This window comes from Zonotrichia albicollis, chromosome 1 (assembly GCF_047830755.1).
Source record: "Zonotrichia albicollis isolate bZonAlb1 chromosome 1, bZonAlb1.hap1, whole genome shotgun sequence".
Lineage (NCBI taxonomy): Eukaryota > Metazoa > Chordata > Aves > Passeriformes > Passerellidae > Zonotrichia > Zonotrichia albicollis.
The window spans coordinates 57,276,408-57,294,722 of NC_133819.1; the positions used below are offsets into that span (position 1 = coordinate 57,276,408).

Sequence of the window (18,315 nt, forward strand, 5' to 3'; positions counted from 1 at the left end):
CATCAAAAAAATTTTTGAAACAGAAAGATAACGCAATTCTACAAGTCTTACAAAAATGCAAAGACTGATCGATACTAATAGTCCTTCATGATCTCACCCGTAAACATGTGTAGCTGTGCACATGTTTACCTATTTTGTGAACCAGTTTTGAGCCTGTGTCCTGGGTTACAATGTGGGGTGTAACCAAGCTATGTATTCTACTCCCATTTACATAACACTTGATGAAGTGTTAACAGTGGGTCGTTTTTAACAGCTGCCCAGTGCGCACCCAACCCTTCAGACTGGATGTTAGATAAGGTAGAAGAGGCAAACCCTGCAAGGCACAATGGTCTTCACAATTAACTCAGGCATGGTAATTACACCCATCCTGAGGGGGTCATCTCTGCTCAGGGGCCATCGCGGACTCAATGGCTCTAGCAAGAACGGATGACTGCAATGACTCAAGAGTATTACACCATTCCACTGTGAAACTCCCCACCCCAAGGGAGGTACCACCTGAACCTGCTTATCATCTGGGGTTTTGGGGACTTGGGGCACCACCACCATTGCTCAACAGACCCAGAGGAAGACCAAACCTTTCACGGCTTTCAACAAGACTGCAATCATCACTTCAACAGGGCTACAACCACTGCTTAATCAGACTGTGACCGCCACCCAGACCAACAAGGTGCAAGATTGTACTCTTAGTGAGTTTAAGCCAGTTTTTCTGTATCACTGCATTTACAGTAAATGTAAATTAGTAAATTTACAGTATACAGTATAATATTACAGTATACAGTAAATTTACATATACAGTAAATTACAGTAGTAATTTTTATTGAATTGTAACTGACCTGCTCTCAAGGTATTTGTGTGGGGTTCATCTCTCACTGTGGTTTATTTTCAAACCAGCATAGGCTGTACAAACTGAAAGACCATGAGATGTTCAAACTAAATGACTAGTAGGACTACATAGGTGCCTAAACAGGTACTTCAAGATTGAGTAATGGACTAAAAGTTCTCATTTAAGGTAAGTCTCATGCCAAATACTGATAAACTTCAGTCCACCTTTATTTTAAATGTGATTTTGTTTCTCATTTCTTAATTTTATGATAGATGACTCTTTCACAGGTGTATTTGGTGTATGTGACAAGGACTGTAACAGGGGGTGGGAGGGCTCCAGGATGACCTCTAGGTAAAGTTCAGGGGAGCTTTTCATTGGCAAACACAGCCCATTCCAGCAGACCCACTGCAGAGCACCTATGGAAAAAAGGCTGGGTGAGACACAGCAGAGAAAATGCCACAGGCAGAGGAGTAGGAAAAAGAGATGGTCTGGGTATCCATGTTGCCATCCCCCCACCCTGTAGCCTCTGGAGGACCTCACATTGGAAAAAATGGGACATTTTCTGTGGTAAATGGAGAACACATGCTCACACAGATATATTTTTTTCCTGCAGGAGGGAAGCCTACAAGGAAAGCCCACATCCCAGGAAGGAAAAACTGCGAGAGAGATGAAGCAGCAGAGGAACTGCTCTGTAATGACCATATGCCCTCACACCCACTGCAGTGGGCATGAGGAGTCTGGGAGGAAGCAGTGAAATTGAGCTTGGAAAAGGGGAAGGAAAAGTGTTATTTAATACTTGTCTTTGTTTCTCATGTTAAGGAAACTTCTCTGTTTCCATCCAGGAGCCATTCTGGCAGTCACTCTTGCACCACCTGAGCTGGTACTCAAAGCCCCTTCACAGCTACACACCCCACACTAACAGTAAGATGTTTCCTCAGAAGCTCAACCCCAGGTTTCCCTTAACAGAGTCTCAGACTTCCAGATAATTAAAAGAATTTAATTTTGGTGCAACAACTTAATAACAAAATAACAGCTCAAACTGGGTGCCTCTGAGGAGAGATACCCTTACAATCAAAAGGCAGGAAAGTCTGGGGGTTGGCTGCTGCTGCTGCACCTCTTGAGTGGTCAGGAGGTGCAGGACTCTTTGCATAACTAAGGGCCATACAGGTCCCCAGGCCCTCTGTTAGATCGTGGCCTCTTGACTGGGACACCCATAGATCAATCTGCAGTCTGCACTTCCAGCTTGCAAACCCAGCTACCTTCACTAAACGTATCCCTCAACATCTGACTGCCTGAATATTGATTTTCATTGGAAAAAAATTAAAATTATTTTCCCCAAGTTGAGTTTCTTTTGCCCTGTTAACTGGTTAGCATCTCCTTGTTTTCATCACAACCCATAAGCTCTCCAATCCTATTTTCCCCTCCTACCCCAAATGAGTGGAAAGAAAATGAGTCAACAGCTAGGTAGGCTGTTTGCCATTATGGGTATTGTAGTTTCATCATATTACATTAAATAATGTACTGATATAGCATAACTGTACTTTGTGAATATCTCATTCTAGTGTCATTTTTAGCCACCTAATATGCAGCACAAATATAACACAGGACAAAAGGTCCTGAATCAATTAGGATGATAAGAGTGATTTAGCCCAGCTTTCTGCAGCTACACTGGTAGTGGTAGACAAGCCTGACTTGTTTGAAGATTGATCACATGCATCTATGCTGGAGTGCCCTGCATATCTGTTTAAAGTAAATGTGTTAAAGGCTCCTGGAACCTTGGAATGGGTTCCTACAGCAGTCATCAGGACTCAAACAAAGTAGTCTCTCATTTGTATTCCATCCAAGCCAGCACTGGCAAATGCCAACTGTTTCCATCTTCTCCGTCCCTGTGATGCACAGTACTCACCAAAATATGGTTCATTCGGGCATCCTTTCAAGCGTACCCCCTTCTGAGTACATTCAATCAGAAAATGCCTTACAAGTTCATTTGATGAATCTCCAACTGTGTTGAAAAATAAAGCTCATAAAAAGAAGCAATTAACAGACAACTCTCAGAAACTAGGTATTTGTGAAGCAGTTTTTCCACATTACTACCAAATGTTTTACATACAAGATGCAAAGACTACAATTAGACCTATTCTGCAAGTTACAAGATGTATTTAAAAGGTTGTTTTTCAAAAAACAAATAAGCAAACAGCTCACTTCAGACAGCCAGAGGAAATGGTTTTATATTCTTAAGTGACTGACATCCAAATATACACTGGTTTCAAAAATGTCCAAATATGGTCCCAGCTACAGACAGGAACAGAAATTTGGAAAATGAGTGGTTAGAAATTCTGATGCACTTGCCCATTAAAAGAACTTGTATCCAAAGTGACAAGGCAGAGAAGTATGAAAAAATATTCCCATTTCCAGTGATATTTCTGTTCACAGAAGTTCCCCAGATTAAAAGAAGAGTAGTTAAGCTACACAAAGGCAATGATCGCAATTCTCTCAGTGCATTTTTACATTTCTAAATGTCTGCAGCATTATGCTATGTTTCTGCATCTGAAAACAAACATTTACATGAAGCACTAGAGTTTCACCAGATTTTTAAGACAGTTTTAATCTCAGGAATCGAAGACAAACCAAAACTGTAGAGCTGGATGAAAAGAGGAGATTCAAAGTCCAAGAGACACATATTTAAGATTTAACATTCTTTTAAACATGTACATATATATGCAGACATATAATTAAGACAAATATTTCTTGGAAGACGGATTGACAGTATTTCATACCATACAAAACTAATCCTTCTCCAAATAGCTAAAAGGTTATTTCATACCAAAAGGACAAAGCTATCAAACCATTCAAACCTTAACAAAAGAGCTACAAACGGATGTTCCCATTGATCTATCAGGAAACACCTCAAGGGTTGACCTTCAGGCCAAAACAGATGAATAATACAGATGAATGCATTAATATGGACAGCAGAAACTTCTATGCAAGCACATATTGCACTGATCGCTTTTTCAAACAGCTTACTGTTTGCTGTTACGGTCCCACCAAATTAAAAATAAATTACTACAAGATATGTGGGGAGGGGAAGCCTGGAACAAGAAACACTACAGGAAAGAGAACCAATCTGTGCTTTCTGGGATTAAACAAGGGAAACCAGAAAAGCTAAGTATCATGAAGTGAGAAGTGGAAGAATACTAGTCTTACTGCTACTAACACAAACTGTCTCTTAAAGTCTAGCAGAGTGTGAGCTTTCGTGTCTTCCTGGACTTCACTAATAAGAAAAGACTACTAGAGACACCCTACAAGCCACTTTCAATTTGCCTACAATAGTAGTTGTTGCTATTACCAGCCCAGGTACACCTACGCTGAGGTCATTACATAAGTCATTGGAGTGGTTCTGCGAATGTTTATTGGCAACAAAAAGGACTACATGGCAAGTTGTGATTAAAAATTGTTTCAAGACACCAGAATAAAACAGATTCAAAGTGTTACTGTAATAGAGGTGAACTGCTAACAGTTGCCAAAGAGTAAGCAAATCCAAACCAACAGCCAAACAAAAAAACAAACCAAAACAGCCAAAACCATACTTCCATAAAAACAACACTAAGAATAAATGTAATCTTAATTGCCTACCTCACCAGTCATTATGTACTAATGAAACATAATAAGCTTTGAAAAAGAAAAACAGCAGCAACACAAACCACTCCACTAACCTTGCAGTAGTACAAATGGAACCAAGAACATTACAGATATTGACTGCTGAGTTTCCATATACCAATTATTGATTTCTGCATGTTCTTCTCACTTTATGTTTCACAACCATCAGGCACAAGTTATATATGGAGGCACTAGAGCTGACAGAGTAGATATACAGATCACCACTTCTTTTAAACAATTATCCTTAGGAATCTCTTTAGATTTTTATCTGAAATAGAACTGTCTCAAAACAAAACTTTGAGATTAAAAATATTCAGCCCTCCAGCAGAGTGAAAACTTTACATTGTAGCCTATGAATCAAATGCAAACTTCTGATTGCTAGTTTGCTGAGGTGACACTGACTTTCATTAGGCTGATGAGGTACAACACATACACAGCCACAACAGAAGTCGTGGTGAAACCGTATCGTATAACAGGTATCGTATCCAGTTTCATTTAACAACACATCAAATGTAACCTGCAATTCAAGTTGCACTTATGAGAAGAGGGGAAGATTCCAACAGATTGCTACCCACCAATAAGGACTACCTACTATATATAGCAATTTCACTAACACACAGAAGTACCTTTCTTTAACTGTAGCACAGAAGGAGGTGGTGTGGCAACTTTCATTGCTAGCCCATAGGCTCCCCGGAAAGAATGACTGTCTCGAACAATGAAAGACCCAGGTTCCTTTTCCTTGAGAACAGCAATGGCTGCAAGAGATTCCAGGAAAGAGACAGAAAAACAGTTCAAGCACAATGCACACACTCAGAAAGTACAGAAGCACAAATGTATAATCAATAGGACATCAGAAGAAGTAAGATCTTTTTTTCTATCCTCATTGCCATGCAACGGAACACAATCACGTGTATTTGGGGGACCTGAGTGGAAACCCCTTGTCCAAATCTCACAGACACTTATTTTAAAAGAAGCCTGCAGTAAAGAACCCTGATTTTCACTGGTTTTTTAACTAAGAGGAGTGTTCAGGTCCCACCAGAATTCCTACAACCAGTGCAAGAGCCAGTCTACTTCTGCTTAATTTTTGTCAATTTGTTAAAAGACGGCATACCTCTCTGTAATTTCCACATTGACTAGATAGCACTGTTTTTCACTTCCTATTCAGCCTCAACAGGCAGAACAGATTCATCTTCATCCACCACCAAGTTTCGGTCCCTACAAAGATACCTTACTGCCTTAGGAGTTTTGAAGCAAAGGAAGGAATGTAAGTGTATATTCTGCTCTCTGAAGTACTTTTCATCTGTATTTTGGGATCTCTTCTGCAAGTGCAGTATGAAATCCCCTACAAAAGGGAACACTTGCAGGGAAACTGCTGCTACTCTGCACAAGTCAGTTGCAGACTTTGAAATCTAGCAGCCCAAAATTTTAAACTTACTTTGAAACAGACAAAAATTAATCTAATGATTGATCTTAATAAAATCTTTGTACTTTGCTTGCTTTCCTCCCCCATACAAGTTTTACAAATACATGTGTATACCAGTATACTTTGTTCCTAGAATTTCCAGCCATCAGCATGCCTTTAGAGAAACCCTAGAAAGAGCCCAAATTTGATGCTGGACTCCTTAATTGTCTGTTCATACAGAACATGGATATTATGTGTATGGGGCACAAAGGCATATTTTGCAAGGCCTGAGCAATGTTTACAAAGCAAAGGTTCATTTCATGAAAAAGGGGGAAGTAAAAACAAAATCAGAAAATGCAGACAATTATCTCTTCTATCAAAGCAAGTAAAGCAAACATATGCATTCTATTATCTTCGTCTGTCAGATGGCAAAATAAAGAACCTTTTTTCACAACAATATGTCTTGTTTTGAGAGGATAAGGATGAATACACAAACCCCTGCAATTAAGCAATACATAACACTTCTAAATACAAAGGGATGCAGTAATAATTTGTCACATGAGCAGTCTATTAAACTCAGGGGAAAAAAGATCAAAAAAGATCAGCAAGAGTACCTTAAAACATTTTTTAAATGAAGTTTTGCTTCAAGGATGAAAAGAGGCATATTAAAAGGTTGGAAAGACTGTTGTTTCATTTGTTCAAGAAGTTAGGTTTTAAATTGCTTTATATCTGTGTCCCATGAAGTATTTTTCTGCATATTTCAAGACTCATTTTTCATTATGGGTGGTCAGTAGATAACGAAAGGACCAGCAAAGTATCATCCAGAAATTAATTAATGTTCTGTTTTCTATGATCTTTATTCCCCAGACATTCTATTTGCCACAAAAGAACATCCTCACCATCTACGAACGTAGTAACTAGACAGACACAGCAATTTATCATTTGCCAAGAGGTGAAGTTCACACTATTTTGGTTTAGTATGAATATCTTTCTCATTGTAGAACTAGTTAATAATTGTTCATTTTTGACAGCCACATTTTAAAAAATCCCAGCTTAAAATCCTGCCTTATTTCATTAATCACAATTCACTGTAGCTGACTATTACAGTATAAACACAAGCACAGTCAGACCAACTGCATTTGGAAAGCACTGCCAGAGACTGAAATGTTATAGTTTCATGGCTGAAACACTGTTATAAAGGACTTTTGCCCATTATGGCAAAAGTGTGTAATGAAGCTGCAGCAATGAAGCTGCACCACCAAAGCCCAACCCACCCTGAATGGACCTCCTGACTGAAACCCTGAACTGCGAGCTAAGCCACATAAAAGAGCTTGAGATAAGATAGAAGTGGCACTGTTTTTCAATCATCTCAGATTTGATAAGAAATGGGTACGGCTGGGAGAGAAGGATGCATTCACAGGAGGTCCAAGCTCAGCAGCTGTCCTGAAAATCATCCCCAGCTGGCTTCAGGGTGGAGGCCATAGTCCACAGGCTTATCTGCAGCCAGGCCTGCACAGACTCCTCCCCAACTGCTGATGAGGGGAGGGAGGACAGTTTTGGGTGTATGTCATGACCTCTGGACAGACACAGTGAACATCTACCCTCCATTACACAAACTGGCTCAGCTGTAAAACTCCCCACTCTGGGAAAGCCACATCTGGAGGACACTCATGTGAGGGGCAGCTGAGGAAGTGTCATAATCCAACAAAGATCCCTAAAGCATTCCAAAAGACTCATTCCTGAGGCCCTGCACCCACAGCACTATGCATGATGCAAAGTGATGCAACTGATTCAGTCTTGCAAGAGAGAGTATGCCCCTTCAGGGGAGGTACCTGGGCCCAACTTGTATTAGTCTTGGGACCCACAGAGGGGAGATATATTTCTACTTAATCTGTTCCTGTCACTCTTCCTGTCCCCCCACAACCTCTTTTTCTATTTCTTTCTCTTTCTCATTTACTGTTAAATAAAATACATCAATTTGTTGGTATCAACATTTAACCTTGTTTGGTTTTAGTCTCATTTCACAGAATATTCAAACCTGAAGTTTCTATCTGGAACCCACAGAGAGCTCACTTTGCTCCTCTATGATTAGTGTATTGTAACGAGCACCCAGCATGCTTATATATGTACTGTTGTAGGGACAGTGTCTAAGTTCATAGAATCATGGAAGAATGGCCTGATTGGAATGAACCTTCAAGATCATCTACTTCCAATGATCCTGCCATGAACAGAGACAACTTTCATTACCAAAGCCATATCCAGCCTGGTCTTGAACATTTCCAAGGGTGGAGGGCATCCCATAGCTGCTCTGGGCAGTCTCTTCCAGCACCTCATCACCCTCACAGTAAATATTTTTTTTCTAATGTTTAATCTAAACCTACTTTCAGTTTGAAACCATTTCACCTTGCCCTGTCACCACTACATGTTCTTCTAAAAAGTCCCTCCCCATCCTTCTTGTAGGCTCCACTCAGGTACTGGAAAGCTGCAATTAGGTCACTTCGAAGCTTTTCCTTCTCTAGACTGAAAAATCTCAATTCTCTCAGCCTTTACTCATAGGAAACGTGCTCCGTCCCTCTAATCAACTTTGTGGCCCTCTTCTGTAGTCGCTCCAACAGGTCTATGTCTTTCCTGTATGCCAGATGCAGTACCCCAGGTGCTCATAAGTATTAACTTTCACATAGGTAATAAAAGATTTCTTTAGTTCACTGAATAATACATCTACAAATGAAAGTGCTGTATCTGCATCATACATCAGAAAGATGTTGTTCCATGGTACTGACCTTTAAGAAATAACGTATGTCACTTGACATTGAAATTCAGGCTACAAAATGACTGGTGGGTGAGGACGCCTTTGTGGTGACCTAGCTAATGAATTATGCTGAGATCATGTCAGAACAGCACACTTACCCTCAAAAGGTTTCAGAGAGCAGACAGCCATTTGGTGTTGTTTCATGCATATCTGCCATTTGAAAATCTGCAGCTTCACACTAAAGAGCATTTGCAGCAGCTACCACAGGTAGATCTATATTACTTCATAGTTAGTTCAGTCAGGTTAACAATTTGTTTGATTAACTGAAAATTTTTCAGGACTATTTGACTGCCCTCCACACTCAAATTCAGCCTTTCAACAAAAGAAACAAGAGGGGTTGTCTATGGCCTTTCTAGTTTTATATTTCTTTTAGAGATCAGGTATGTATCTAAAATCAAGGCTTCACTAAATAGTTTTTCTATGAACGGATATGTCAGAATATTTATCAATTGATATACCTTGTTCTCTTGAAATATCTGGCTTATACCAGAACTTGGATGTGTCCTGAACAAATTTTACGGTCACATGTTTATCAGCCGTGTCTTCTGTGAAATAAAAAGGAAAAAAGTCAAGAATGTTTTAAAATACAGAAGTGCTTTTACTTTTCTTTCCGACTCCCAATCACCATGATTACTCAAAAAACTCATCATTACTTTAGAGGAACTGAGCTGTTTTAGAACCAGCAAATATAATAACATACACTAAGATTTTGAAAGCATGTTCGATGTTTCATTTTGCAAAATCCTAAAATATTAAAACTTTTTCATTATAAAGCTGCATTAAATACAAACCTCTCAACGGGGCCCAACGAATGCACATGCACATCTTTTACTTTTCTTGGCACCACTCCAAAAGGCACAAAGAGAAGCCAGCCATTTTTAAAAGAAATTGAACTCAACACTGGTCCACTGTAATGTGACAGCTGAAATAGTAAGCTGACCAGTGGCTGGCTTCTAGGAAGCAGAGGAATAAATCTGAAGCTTTGTTTCCTGAATACTGCATCCAAAGACAAGAAACAGGCAACCATTTACTGCAAACATTCAAGTCCTCTGTGCCATTTTCATTCCATTATTTTTTTTCTCTCTCCACTTTTAAAACCCCCACAAATCTTTTTATAAACTCATATAAAATCTAATGTATTTTGCATTTCTCTGATACAGAACCTACCTGGCACTGGGGAAGGGCTTAGCATTTTTGAGAAATCTGGGAGGACATTTGGGAAGGGAATGCTGATTGTGCTTCCACTGTGAGGGCTAGAGAAGCCACTTGAAGACGGTGACACAGAGTAAACAGAACATTCTCCTTCAGAGGACCTCGTCTTCTCTGGAAGAGGAGGTTGAGCATGTAGGTTCCCTCCATGGTGATGTGGAACTGCACTGTTCCGGCTGTTGTGTCCAGAGGTCACTGTGAGAAAGTTCTGCATCAAAAAGTCATTGTCATCAGCACTTGCCACTGATGAGCTCAGCGTTTTAGATGTGCTAGCATTGGCTATGCAAGTAGCTTGTGTCTCCTCTTGGGAGGAGCTACTGTCCCTGGTACCAGTGCTGTAGCTCAGGTAGGCATGGGCACTGCTGCTGATACCATGTTCTTGGTGTGGCTTTGCTGGTGAACTCTCCAGGTTGCTCAGGGTGACAACTTGCATTCCTGGAGTTTGGAAATGAGACAGGAGAGAGATATCCTGCACAGCACTTGAAAATTCAGAGGGCACAAGGTAACCTCCTGGCTGCCTGGTGTTTCCCACTGAAAACTGGGTTGACAGGGAAGCTTTAGAGCTGTTTTCAAGCCAAGGATATTCTGTGGCAGAAGAGCTGTCAAAAAAAAAAAAGCCAAAAATTGAACACAAAAACAAAACAGCAGCCACATCTTTCCCTTAAAATGTTACTGTACAACCCATACTTCAGTGGCCATTGAAAGAAATGAAACATGACAGGACAAAAAAAATCCCAGGGTGCTCAATGAAAACATGCTGGATCATGTAATGCAGCTAGATCAAGGGATTCCAACCTCATCGTGACCAGTAACTTCTTCAATGTACATCCATTATGCTCTGTCTTATCTCACCCTCCACCTAGCCATGTTGATGGGATAGTTTCTGAGTTTGCTCAGTAAACCAGTCCATGAAAATAATGACAGCTAAAAATACTTCTCCCTATTTGAGGGATTTAGTTTTAATATGAGGTTTAGTGAGGCTGTTTGCAGCATTGCTTCACATACAGCTGTACTGCTGAACTAAAGTGCTACCTGAAAAATAACAACAGGAGGCAACAATTTCTTATGCCAAAGCTGCACAGAGGTAGACATTATGGAAGAAACATGACATGGCCATACCAGCTCTTGCATACAGAGTGTCTTATGCTCATCAAAATAAAAATGAAAATAAATGGGCTGAGGAGGTGATTATGCACCATCACACAACAAATCAGTAACTATGATAATGGTAAGAACACAGTTCACAAGGAATAAGTTGCAGACCAGATCTATTTCAATACAATTTATATTTAAAAAAAAAGAAAGAGGCAGGTCCAGTAGTTAATTTATTTGGTGGAAAAACTCTGATTTATAGAATTAAATATTTCAACAGTAAACATTCTGTTTTTCTACTGGGTAGCAATACTACTTGTCCAAGTAAAAAATAAAAAAAATGTCCTTCCAAACAAAAGAAACTAAGCACCTGATAAAATAATTTGATAAAAGTTTAAGCTGTCTCTTTGCTTCTGAAAATGAAATGCCCTTAGGCTGTAGCTGGAAAGATTACTAATATTACCAAATCCAGAGAGAACAAACTCAACGTGAAATGCAAAGAGAAAAAGCTGACATAAGATATATATAAAAAAGAAAGGATTTTTAATTAAAACGGAGTTGTGGAGATGAATGCCAGTCGATTTAAACAGCTCAAATTAGAAAGGCCATTAAAGAAATGGAAGGTAAGCAAATTGAAGAAGACATTGCTGCAAGAAAAAAACCTCTCCTCTAGAGCTGTAGCTATCTTCTAGGTAAAATAAAAAAATTATAGAAAAAGTATTTAGAAAGAAGCAAACAAAATTTTCTAGATAAAGTCTGAAGTAGGAATGTAAACTTGATAATGACTGAATTGACTGATAAGCTTTTAATACATATCCACTTGTAATTGTTACACTGCCTCTTCTGCAGCAAATACCAACATATTTTGTTCCATTTTAAGGTTCACATTTGTAATCACAAAACTAAAACATTATTTCACAGTCTCAGTACTGACTGAAAATGAAACCAATTAGATTGGAAGATAAATAAAAGATAAATAGGTAATGACATACTTGAAGTACTGACACTCTGACACTCCAACCAGAAGTATTCAAAATACTTACTGTGAAAAAGGAGCCAAATAGCTAAAAACAAGAATAGGATAATTAGCCAGAAAAGGAATGTTTTTGCAGAGTGATAGAGAAGGCAACTTCTTCAGGTCTAATGTACCACCTTGTCTATTGAGTAAATATAGCACACAACTAATGACTGATCACGCATTGTTATAGTCTTCTGATCATTCTAACAGTAACTAGGGACTCCTTGTTAGTTTGCTGTTTCTTGCCATTTCTTAGCTTATGCTGTAAGCTCCTTTGGACAAGAACTACTTTGTAAATTTATACAGTTCACACTATCATCAAGAGCCCTATATGTTTACCACAGTCTAACTGTAATACAATAAAATTTCTAAGCCTGCTGATCAGTTGAAAGGCAATCAGCTATACACTACCAAAGCAGATCTACTGACATTTTACTGACTAAAAACATATGTCTGCAGTGAGAAGAGTTCTCCCTTTCTCTCATATACAGCTCATTCCAATGTGAATTTTCCTGACATGGCTTTAAGTTAAACATCAGAGACGCCAGTTAAGCACACAGAAAAATATATATAAGCTTATATATGAGCTACATATATGTGCTAACACAAATAACATAACTGAGCGATAAAATCCTATGTCTTCTCACTTATGTTCAAAGCTAATTGTGTCCCTCACATAAAAGTAACACCTCTGTATGTGTTAAAATCCATTCAATGGACTCCAACAATAACCCACCTCAAAGTTCTTAGAAAATGGTCTGCAGTGAAGATGCAAGCATAATGTTTTGTCTGGGAACTATCATTACGAGAAATAAACAATAATGGAAGAGAATATTTTCCTACCTTTCTGCCCCTGGGATAGGACTGCTATTTGCAATAGTAGATGAAGATGCAAAACAGTGCTGAAAAGAGGGATCAGTCTGCATGTTGGCCCTCAGCAAAGAAGAGTTAGTGCCCACGGTGCCATCAGACATCACCACAGAGAGGTTAATGGCTTCCGTGTAACTTTGAGATTCTGCAGAAAAGAAAACAAAGTAAATGCAAATTTAAAAACAACATGCATTTTTATGAACCTTGTACTGAAAAATGTGTTCATAAAATAGTTTGGTTTTCTCTTAACAAGATAATAAGGAAGATTTTTTGTTTGTTTGTGCAGTAGATATTATTTCAAAAAATTATGTTGATTGCTGAAAACACAGAGCACGTCAAATAGCAGAGGGAATAGAGATTACAGAATTGCTACACTCAAACTGTTTGATCACTTTTCCAGAATACATTCTCTAGCCCTATAGATGAGAACAGACTGTCTGTCCCAAGATGCTTTGCATTTCACAGTCCACAGTGCTAATCAGGTAGGTCTAGTCAAGTGCACCATTTGCACTTAAAATATCAGAAGGAAACTGGGTGTCCTGGTCCCAATCACTACAGAGTTAATTTTTGCAGTAGGCCAGCACCCTGAGTTATTGTATACCACCTCATATCATTGCTGGGGTTGGGGGGAAGGGAGTCTCTTTCAGGGAGAAAAGGTCCCTTCTGGTTAAGAAAGCATAGTGGAGGGAACAGGTGGTGGTGGTGGTAGCAAGCTGGAAGGTCTCAGGGTGGGGCCCACTTGCTGAATGGACAGAGGACCTGATGGATAAGGACACAAATGACACTGAGGAACAGCCTTCTTTATATCAGTCTTTATCAGTGAGACAGGCCCTTGGGAACCTCAAGTCCCTGAGACCACAGGAAAAATCTGCATCAAAACATACCCTCCGTAGAGGAGGACTAAGCCAAGGAGAACTAAAACAAACTGGACATATTTGAGTCCTTTGGGGATTGAGAGGATGAACACATGAGAGCTGAGGGAGCTGGTGATACCCTGCAAGACCATTCTCAATAATCTTTAAAAGGTCTCAATGACTGGGAGAGATTCTTAAGAACAAGAAGGGAGCAATTATCACTCATTCCTCCAAGAAAGGTATGAAGGATGATCCAGGGAATTGCAGGGTTGGTTAACCTAACCCAAGTCTCTGGAAAGGTGATGGAGCAACTAACCCTGGAAACCACTTCCAAACACATGGCAGTAAAAGACTGAGGGTTGTCAGCATGAATTTAGAAAGGGGAAATCATGCATATGCACTGAGATAACTTTCTTCAGTAAACTGACCAGCTTAGTGGCCAAGGGAAAAGCAGTGGATGTTCCTTATTTTTACTTTAGTAAGGTTTTTATCTTGGTCTCCCATAATATCCTCATAAACACACTGATAAAACAAGGGTTGGATAAGTGGAAGTGAGATCTAATAAAAACTGCCTGAATACCTGGGCCCAGAAGCTTATGATCAGCTGCAGCAAGTCCACTAGAAGGCAAGTCATAGCACTATACCCGGGGGCTGATACTAGGACCAACAGTCTTCAACATCCTTCATTAACAACAGCGACAATAAGATAAAGTCTTATCATCAAGTTTTGCAGACAACAGAAAACTGTGATTGACAGAGGAGTCATTGACAAACCAGATGGTTGTGCTGCTATTCAGACGTGGGAGAAATGAGAAAAAAGGAATCTTAAGTTCAACAGGAAATCTTAAGTTTCCTATTTAATCCAAGAAGAAAAGGAATCTTAAGTTCAACAAGAAGAAATATGTTGTGTTGTGTCTGTATAAGTTGGACTGTTCTGTTCCCCCTATCATGTAATGGTTCTGCCCTGGTTCTCCCCTCCCTCCTTTATGCTGCCAGTTATCCCAACTCCTCCCCAGATGCCTTGAAGATTAATGTACCCTTTCTCAAATCCCTCCCCAGTGCCCTGTCCCTCACTCAGCGCTCCCATCCTTCTCTCTGGAACTCTCTAGAAACTTCTAATAAAGCGTCAAGTGATTGACTCAGGGGCCCAGGGCTCCACCCTCAAGTTATCCCCATTGGTGTTCTCCCTAAGTCAATCATTTGTATCCCACTCCCCTCTGAAACCCTATTCGTCCAAGGACTGACTCTCCCCTGTGTCCCTCCCTCCTTATAAGCAGTTGTAACTTCCCCCTCCCACTCTTCGGCTGTCGGTTTCCCCTGGGACTCAATAAACCTGCATTCACCACAGCTGGAGAGTGCTCGCATTTCTGCTGACTGTAGCTATAAGCCAAGCCATGTCCTACCACAATGTAGCGCTGCTGTCATAGCACAGAGTGTTTGCCTTAGGTGCTGCCCCAAGCCATGGAGATCGGGATAGTGCAGCTGTTCTGCTAGCGGTGCTGGAAAGCTAGCTGGGACGTCCGAGAAGGACCACTGTTCTCCAGCTGGACCGCTTCAGAAATACAAACTCCTGCAACTGAGAAGGGATAATCTGTGGCTATAGCACATGTTGGGGGCTGACTGGCTGGAGACAGTTCTGTGGAGAAGGACTTGGTGGTTCTCATGGACAATGAGCTGACCACAAGCCAGCAATACAACTCCATGGCAAAGGTGGGCAATAGCATCTCGGCTACCATCACAAGGTCCTGCCAGCAGGTCATGGGAGGCGATCCTTCCTCCCTGCTTAGCATTAAAGGCCACATGTAAAGCTCTGTGCCTATTTATGGGCTCCTCAGTACACGAGGAACAGGGATTTGCTTGAACAAGTCCAGCACAAGGTCATAAAGACATCATCACTGTGAGCGAAGTATCTTTATAGCAGCAGGGGCTGAGTCCCAGGCAGCTGGGACTGTACAGCCTGGAGATAAGAAAGCTCAGGGGTACATTAACACTGTGTGTATAAACCTGATGTGAAGGCATGAGGGTGCCTTTTGCTCACAGGATGAGAAAAGGACACAACAAAAGGGGTTTAAAGTTCAGCAGCAGAGAGCAGCACATGGTTTACCTGTTGTGCTGGTTTTGTCCAGGGTAGAGTTAACTTTCGTCACAGAGGCTAGTATGTGACTGTTTCGGACTTGTGCTTAACACAGTAATCATAATACAGAGATATTTTTGTTATTACTGAGTGTAATATATGTTGGGAAATAATTCATACAATAAAAGAATGTATTTTATAAAGACTGTGAAATTCAAACGAGTCTCTGACCACAAGCAGCCCAAGACGTGGACGTCTGTTCAAACTCTGAAATTCCTGAAGGCGGCAGGATAACGATTGGCATTTAGCTTATGGATAGACACACCCACCGCGATGATCACCGCTATCCCGAGCCATCTGAAGACAGGAAGACACCTAAGAGCAATCATCATCATCCAAGACAGCCGAAGTCACCAGAAAAATACCAGAAAAATACGTGTGAGTAAGCGACTTCCTGGGATTCGATCAATGCTGGCTATCAACAAGGAAACGGCGATTGTCCAGCTCTGCCCAGTGGAAGAACCAACTATGAATGTGAAGAGTTACAGAAGAAAGTGGGACTCCTTTGCCTCGGGCACAATAAACTGTATAAAACATCCCTGCTAGAAGCGACTCTCGTGAAAGGGGGAGGGTCCGATGTGATAGAGGTCGGATCCAGGTTCACCCAGTGTCAATCCCGGGCTCGACGCTGTCTCCTTGGCTGTGATGGTTTTGAGGATTGTATTTTGGTGGCAGAAAAAGAAAAATAAATCTTTTCGCATTTTTGGTCATTTGGCTTTCGATTATCATTTATAACACTGAGCAAAGCTTACACAGAGCCAAGGCCTTTCCTGCTTTTCATACCACCACACTGGCAAGGCAACTGGAGGTGCATGGGAGGTTGGGAGGACAGCCAGGACAGGTGACCCCTACTGACCAGAAGGATATTCCAGATCATATGACATCATGGCCAGTATACAGAATGGGGGGACGAAGGAGGAAGGGGAGGACATTTGGAGTGATGGTGTTTGTCTTCCTAAGTGACCATTACATGTGATGACAGGCTCTGCTCTCCTGGGGATAGCTGAACATCATCTGGGGATAGCTTCCCATGCTGCCCATGGGAAGAAGTAGAGTAATTCCTTGTTTTGTGTCACTTTTGTGTATGGGGCTTTTGCTTTCCCTCTTAAACTGTCTTCATCTCAACACATGAGTTTTCTATGTTTTACCCTTCCAATTCTCTCCCCAATCCTAGGGTCTGGAGAGTGCCCAGCAACTGCACTGGGCTTGGCAGCTGGCTGGGCTTAAACCATGACACCTGTGCAGCTACAGTTTTCAGGTGTGACCTTGTCCACACCACACAGACAAAGAAGCAAAACAACTGTAACCTTTATTTCCTAACAGCCTGCAAACAGCACCAGAATGAAATATGAAATATGTTCAACTTAATTATACTACACATAAATATTAAAAGATATAGTTAAAACAGATACATTTAGATGAGGAATAATGTAGATTCTATTACTGCAGAGCTTTCTACAGGAACAGTTTCACCCCATTTTTCAGAGGTACACTTAAACAACCAGTCAAGCTCTAATGGAGATTACATTTAATTATTCTGTATTAGTATTAAAAAGTCAACATCTATTCACACAGCTCCAGGCTCAACCACACTGTTTTCCATGACAGAAAACTATAATACTACAAATGTCCATGCATCTGAATAGCTTCATTCACCTGAATAGTCCTACTGACCTCAACACTGGCAGGACTGAAACACAGTAAGACAATCACAGATGAAACAATCTCTAATTACTGTCTCTTTAGTTGATATCCTTCCAAAGAATCAGGAAGGGGGAAAAAAAACCCAAAACCAAGGAAGTCACTGAATCTCCCCCTCTAATATGAGCTCAGCTACATGCATAAGAATCCAACAGATTTACACAGCAAATTCCACTCCTTCTAGAGCACTTGCTTGAATAAAGGGACCAAGGCTTGATTCTTCCCTGTTTCAGGCCTTGGATTGCTGCTATTATCTTTAGAGCTTGAGGAAAAGACAACTGTCAGGCTCACTGATGCATTTCACACCCCATTTTCACAGGTGTAAAATACTAAACATAAGAGTGAAAAGCCACTGGCAGCCAGGCATGTAAATTGCAGAAAAAACCCACAAACTCAGTACAACTCTTCCCAGGCTAGAAACAAGTATATCTTAAAGGAACTTGGTTAAAGGAACTTCCCATGAAAGCAGCCTTGTTTTTACTTCAATTAAAAACAAACCGGCTGGATACTTCAGCTATGTCCTCTCATTGTCTGATGCAGAGTTCACTGGTCAGCTGTTAACCCTTTATCTCAAGGAATCAATAATTCTGCGATTTCATAGCTTCTACATAATTAACTAGCCTGGCAAATCTGACAGAAAGCAAAGTGTTATGAACAAAAATTCTGTTGATTTTTTCTTGAGAAAAAGGTTACCACTGTTGCCGCTGGGCTGCTGCTTGTGTTGTGGTAATTACGGGTCGTTGTTG

The 18,315-nt window shown here is 40.6% G+C and overlaps 1 protein-coding gene across 16 annotated transcripts in view; it reads right to left on the reverse strand.

The window, feature by feature from the left end:
- Nucleotides 1-18,315, reverse strand: part of TNS3 (tensin 3) — a 201,999-nt gene that overhangs the window by 13,289 nt on the left and 170,395 nt on the right. For 13 of the 16 annotated variants that reach the window (XM_026798154.2, XM_074542013.1, XM_026798159.2 and 10 more), the window contains 6 exons: nucleotides 12,854-13,025; nucleotides 12,036-12,056; nucleotides 9,859-10,499; nucleotides 9,150-9,236; nucleotides 5,107-5,235; nucleotides 2,730-2,843 (listed from right to left, as the gene is read on the reverse strand). In XM_026798154.2, coding sequence (XP_026653955.1) covers nucleotides 2,730-2,843; nucleotides 5,107-5,235; nucleotides 9,150-9,236; nucleotides 9,859-10,499; nucleotides 12,036-12,056; nucleotides 12,854-13,025 — 1,164 coding nt within the window. The remainder of the gene's footprint in view (nucleotides 1-2,729; nucleotides 2,844-5,106; nucleotides 5,236-9,149; nucleotides 9,237-9,858; nucleotides 10,500-12,035; nucleotides 12,057-12,853; nucleotides 13,026-18,315) is intronic. The other 3 variants (XM_074541953.1, XM_074541963.1, XM_074541959.1) reach the window with 3 other exon arrangements.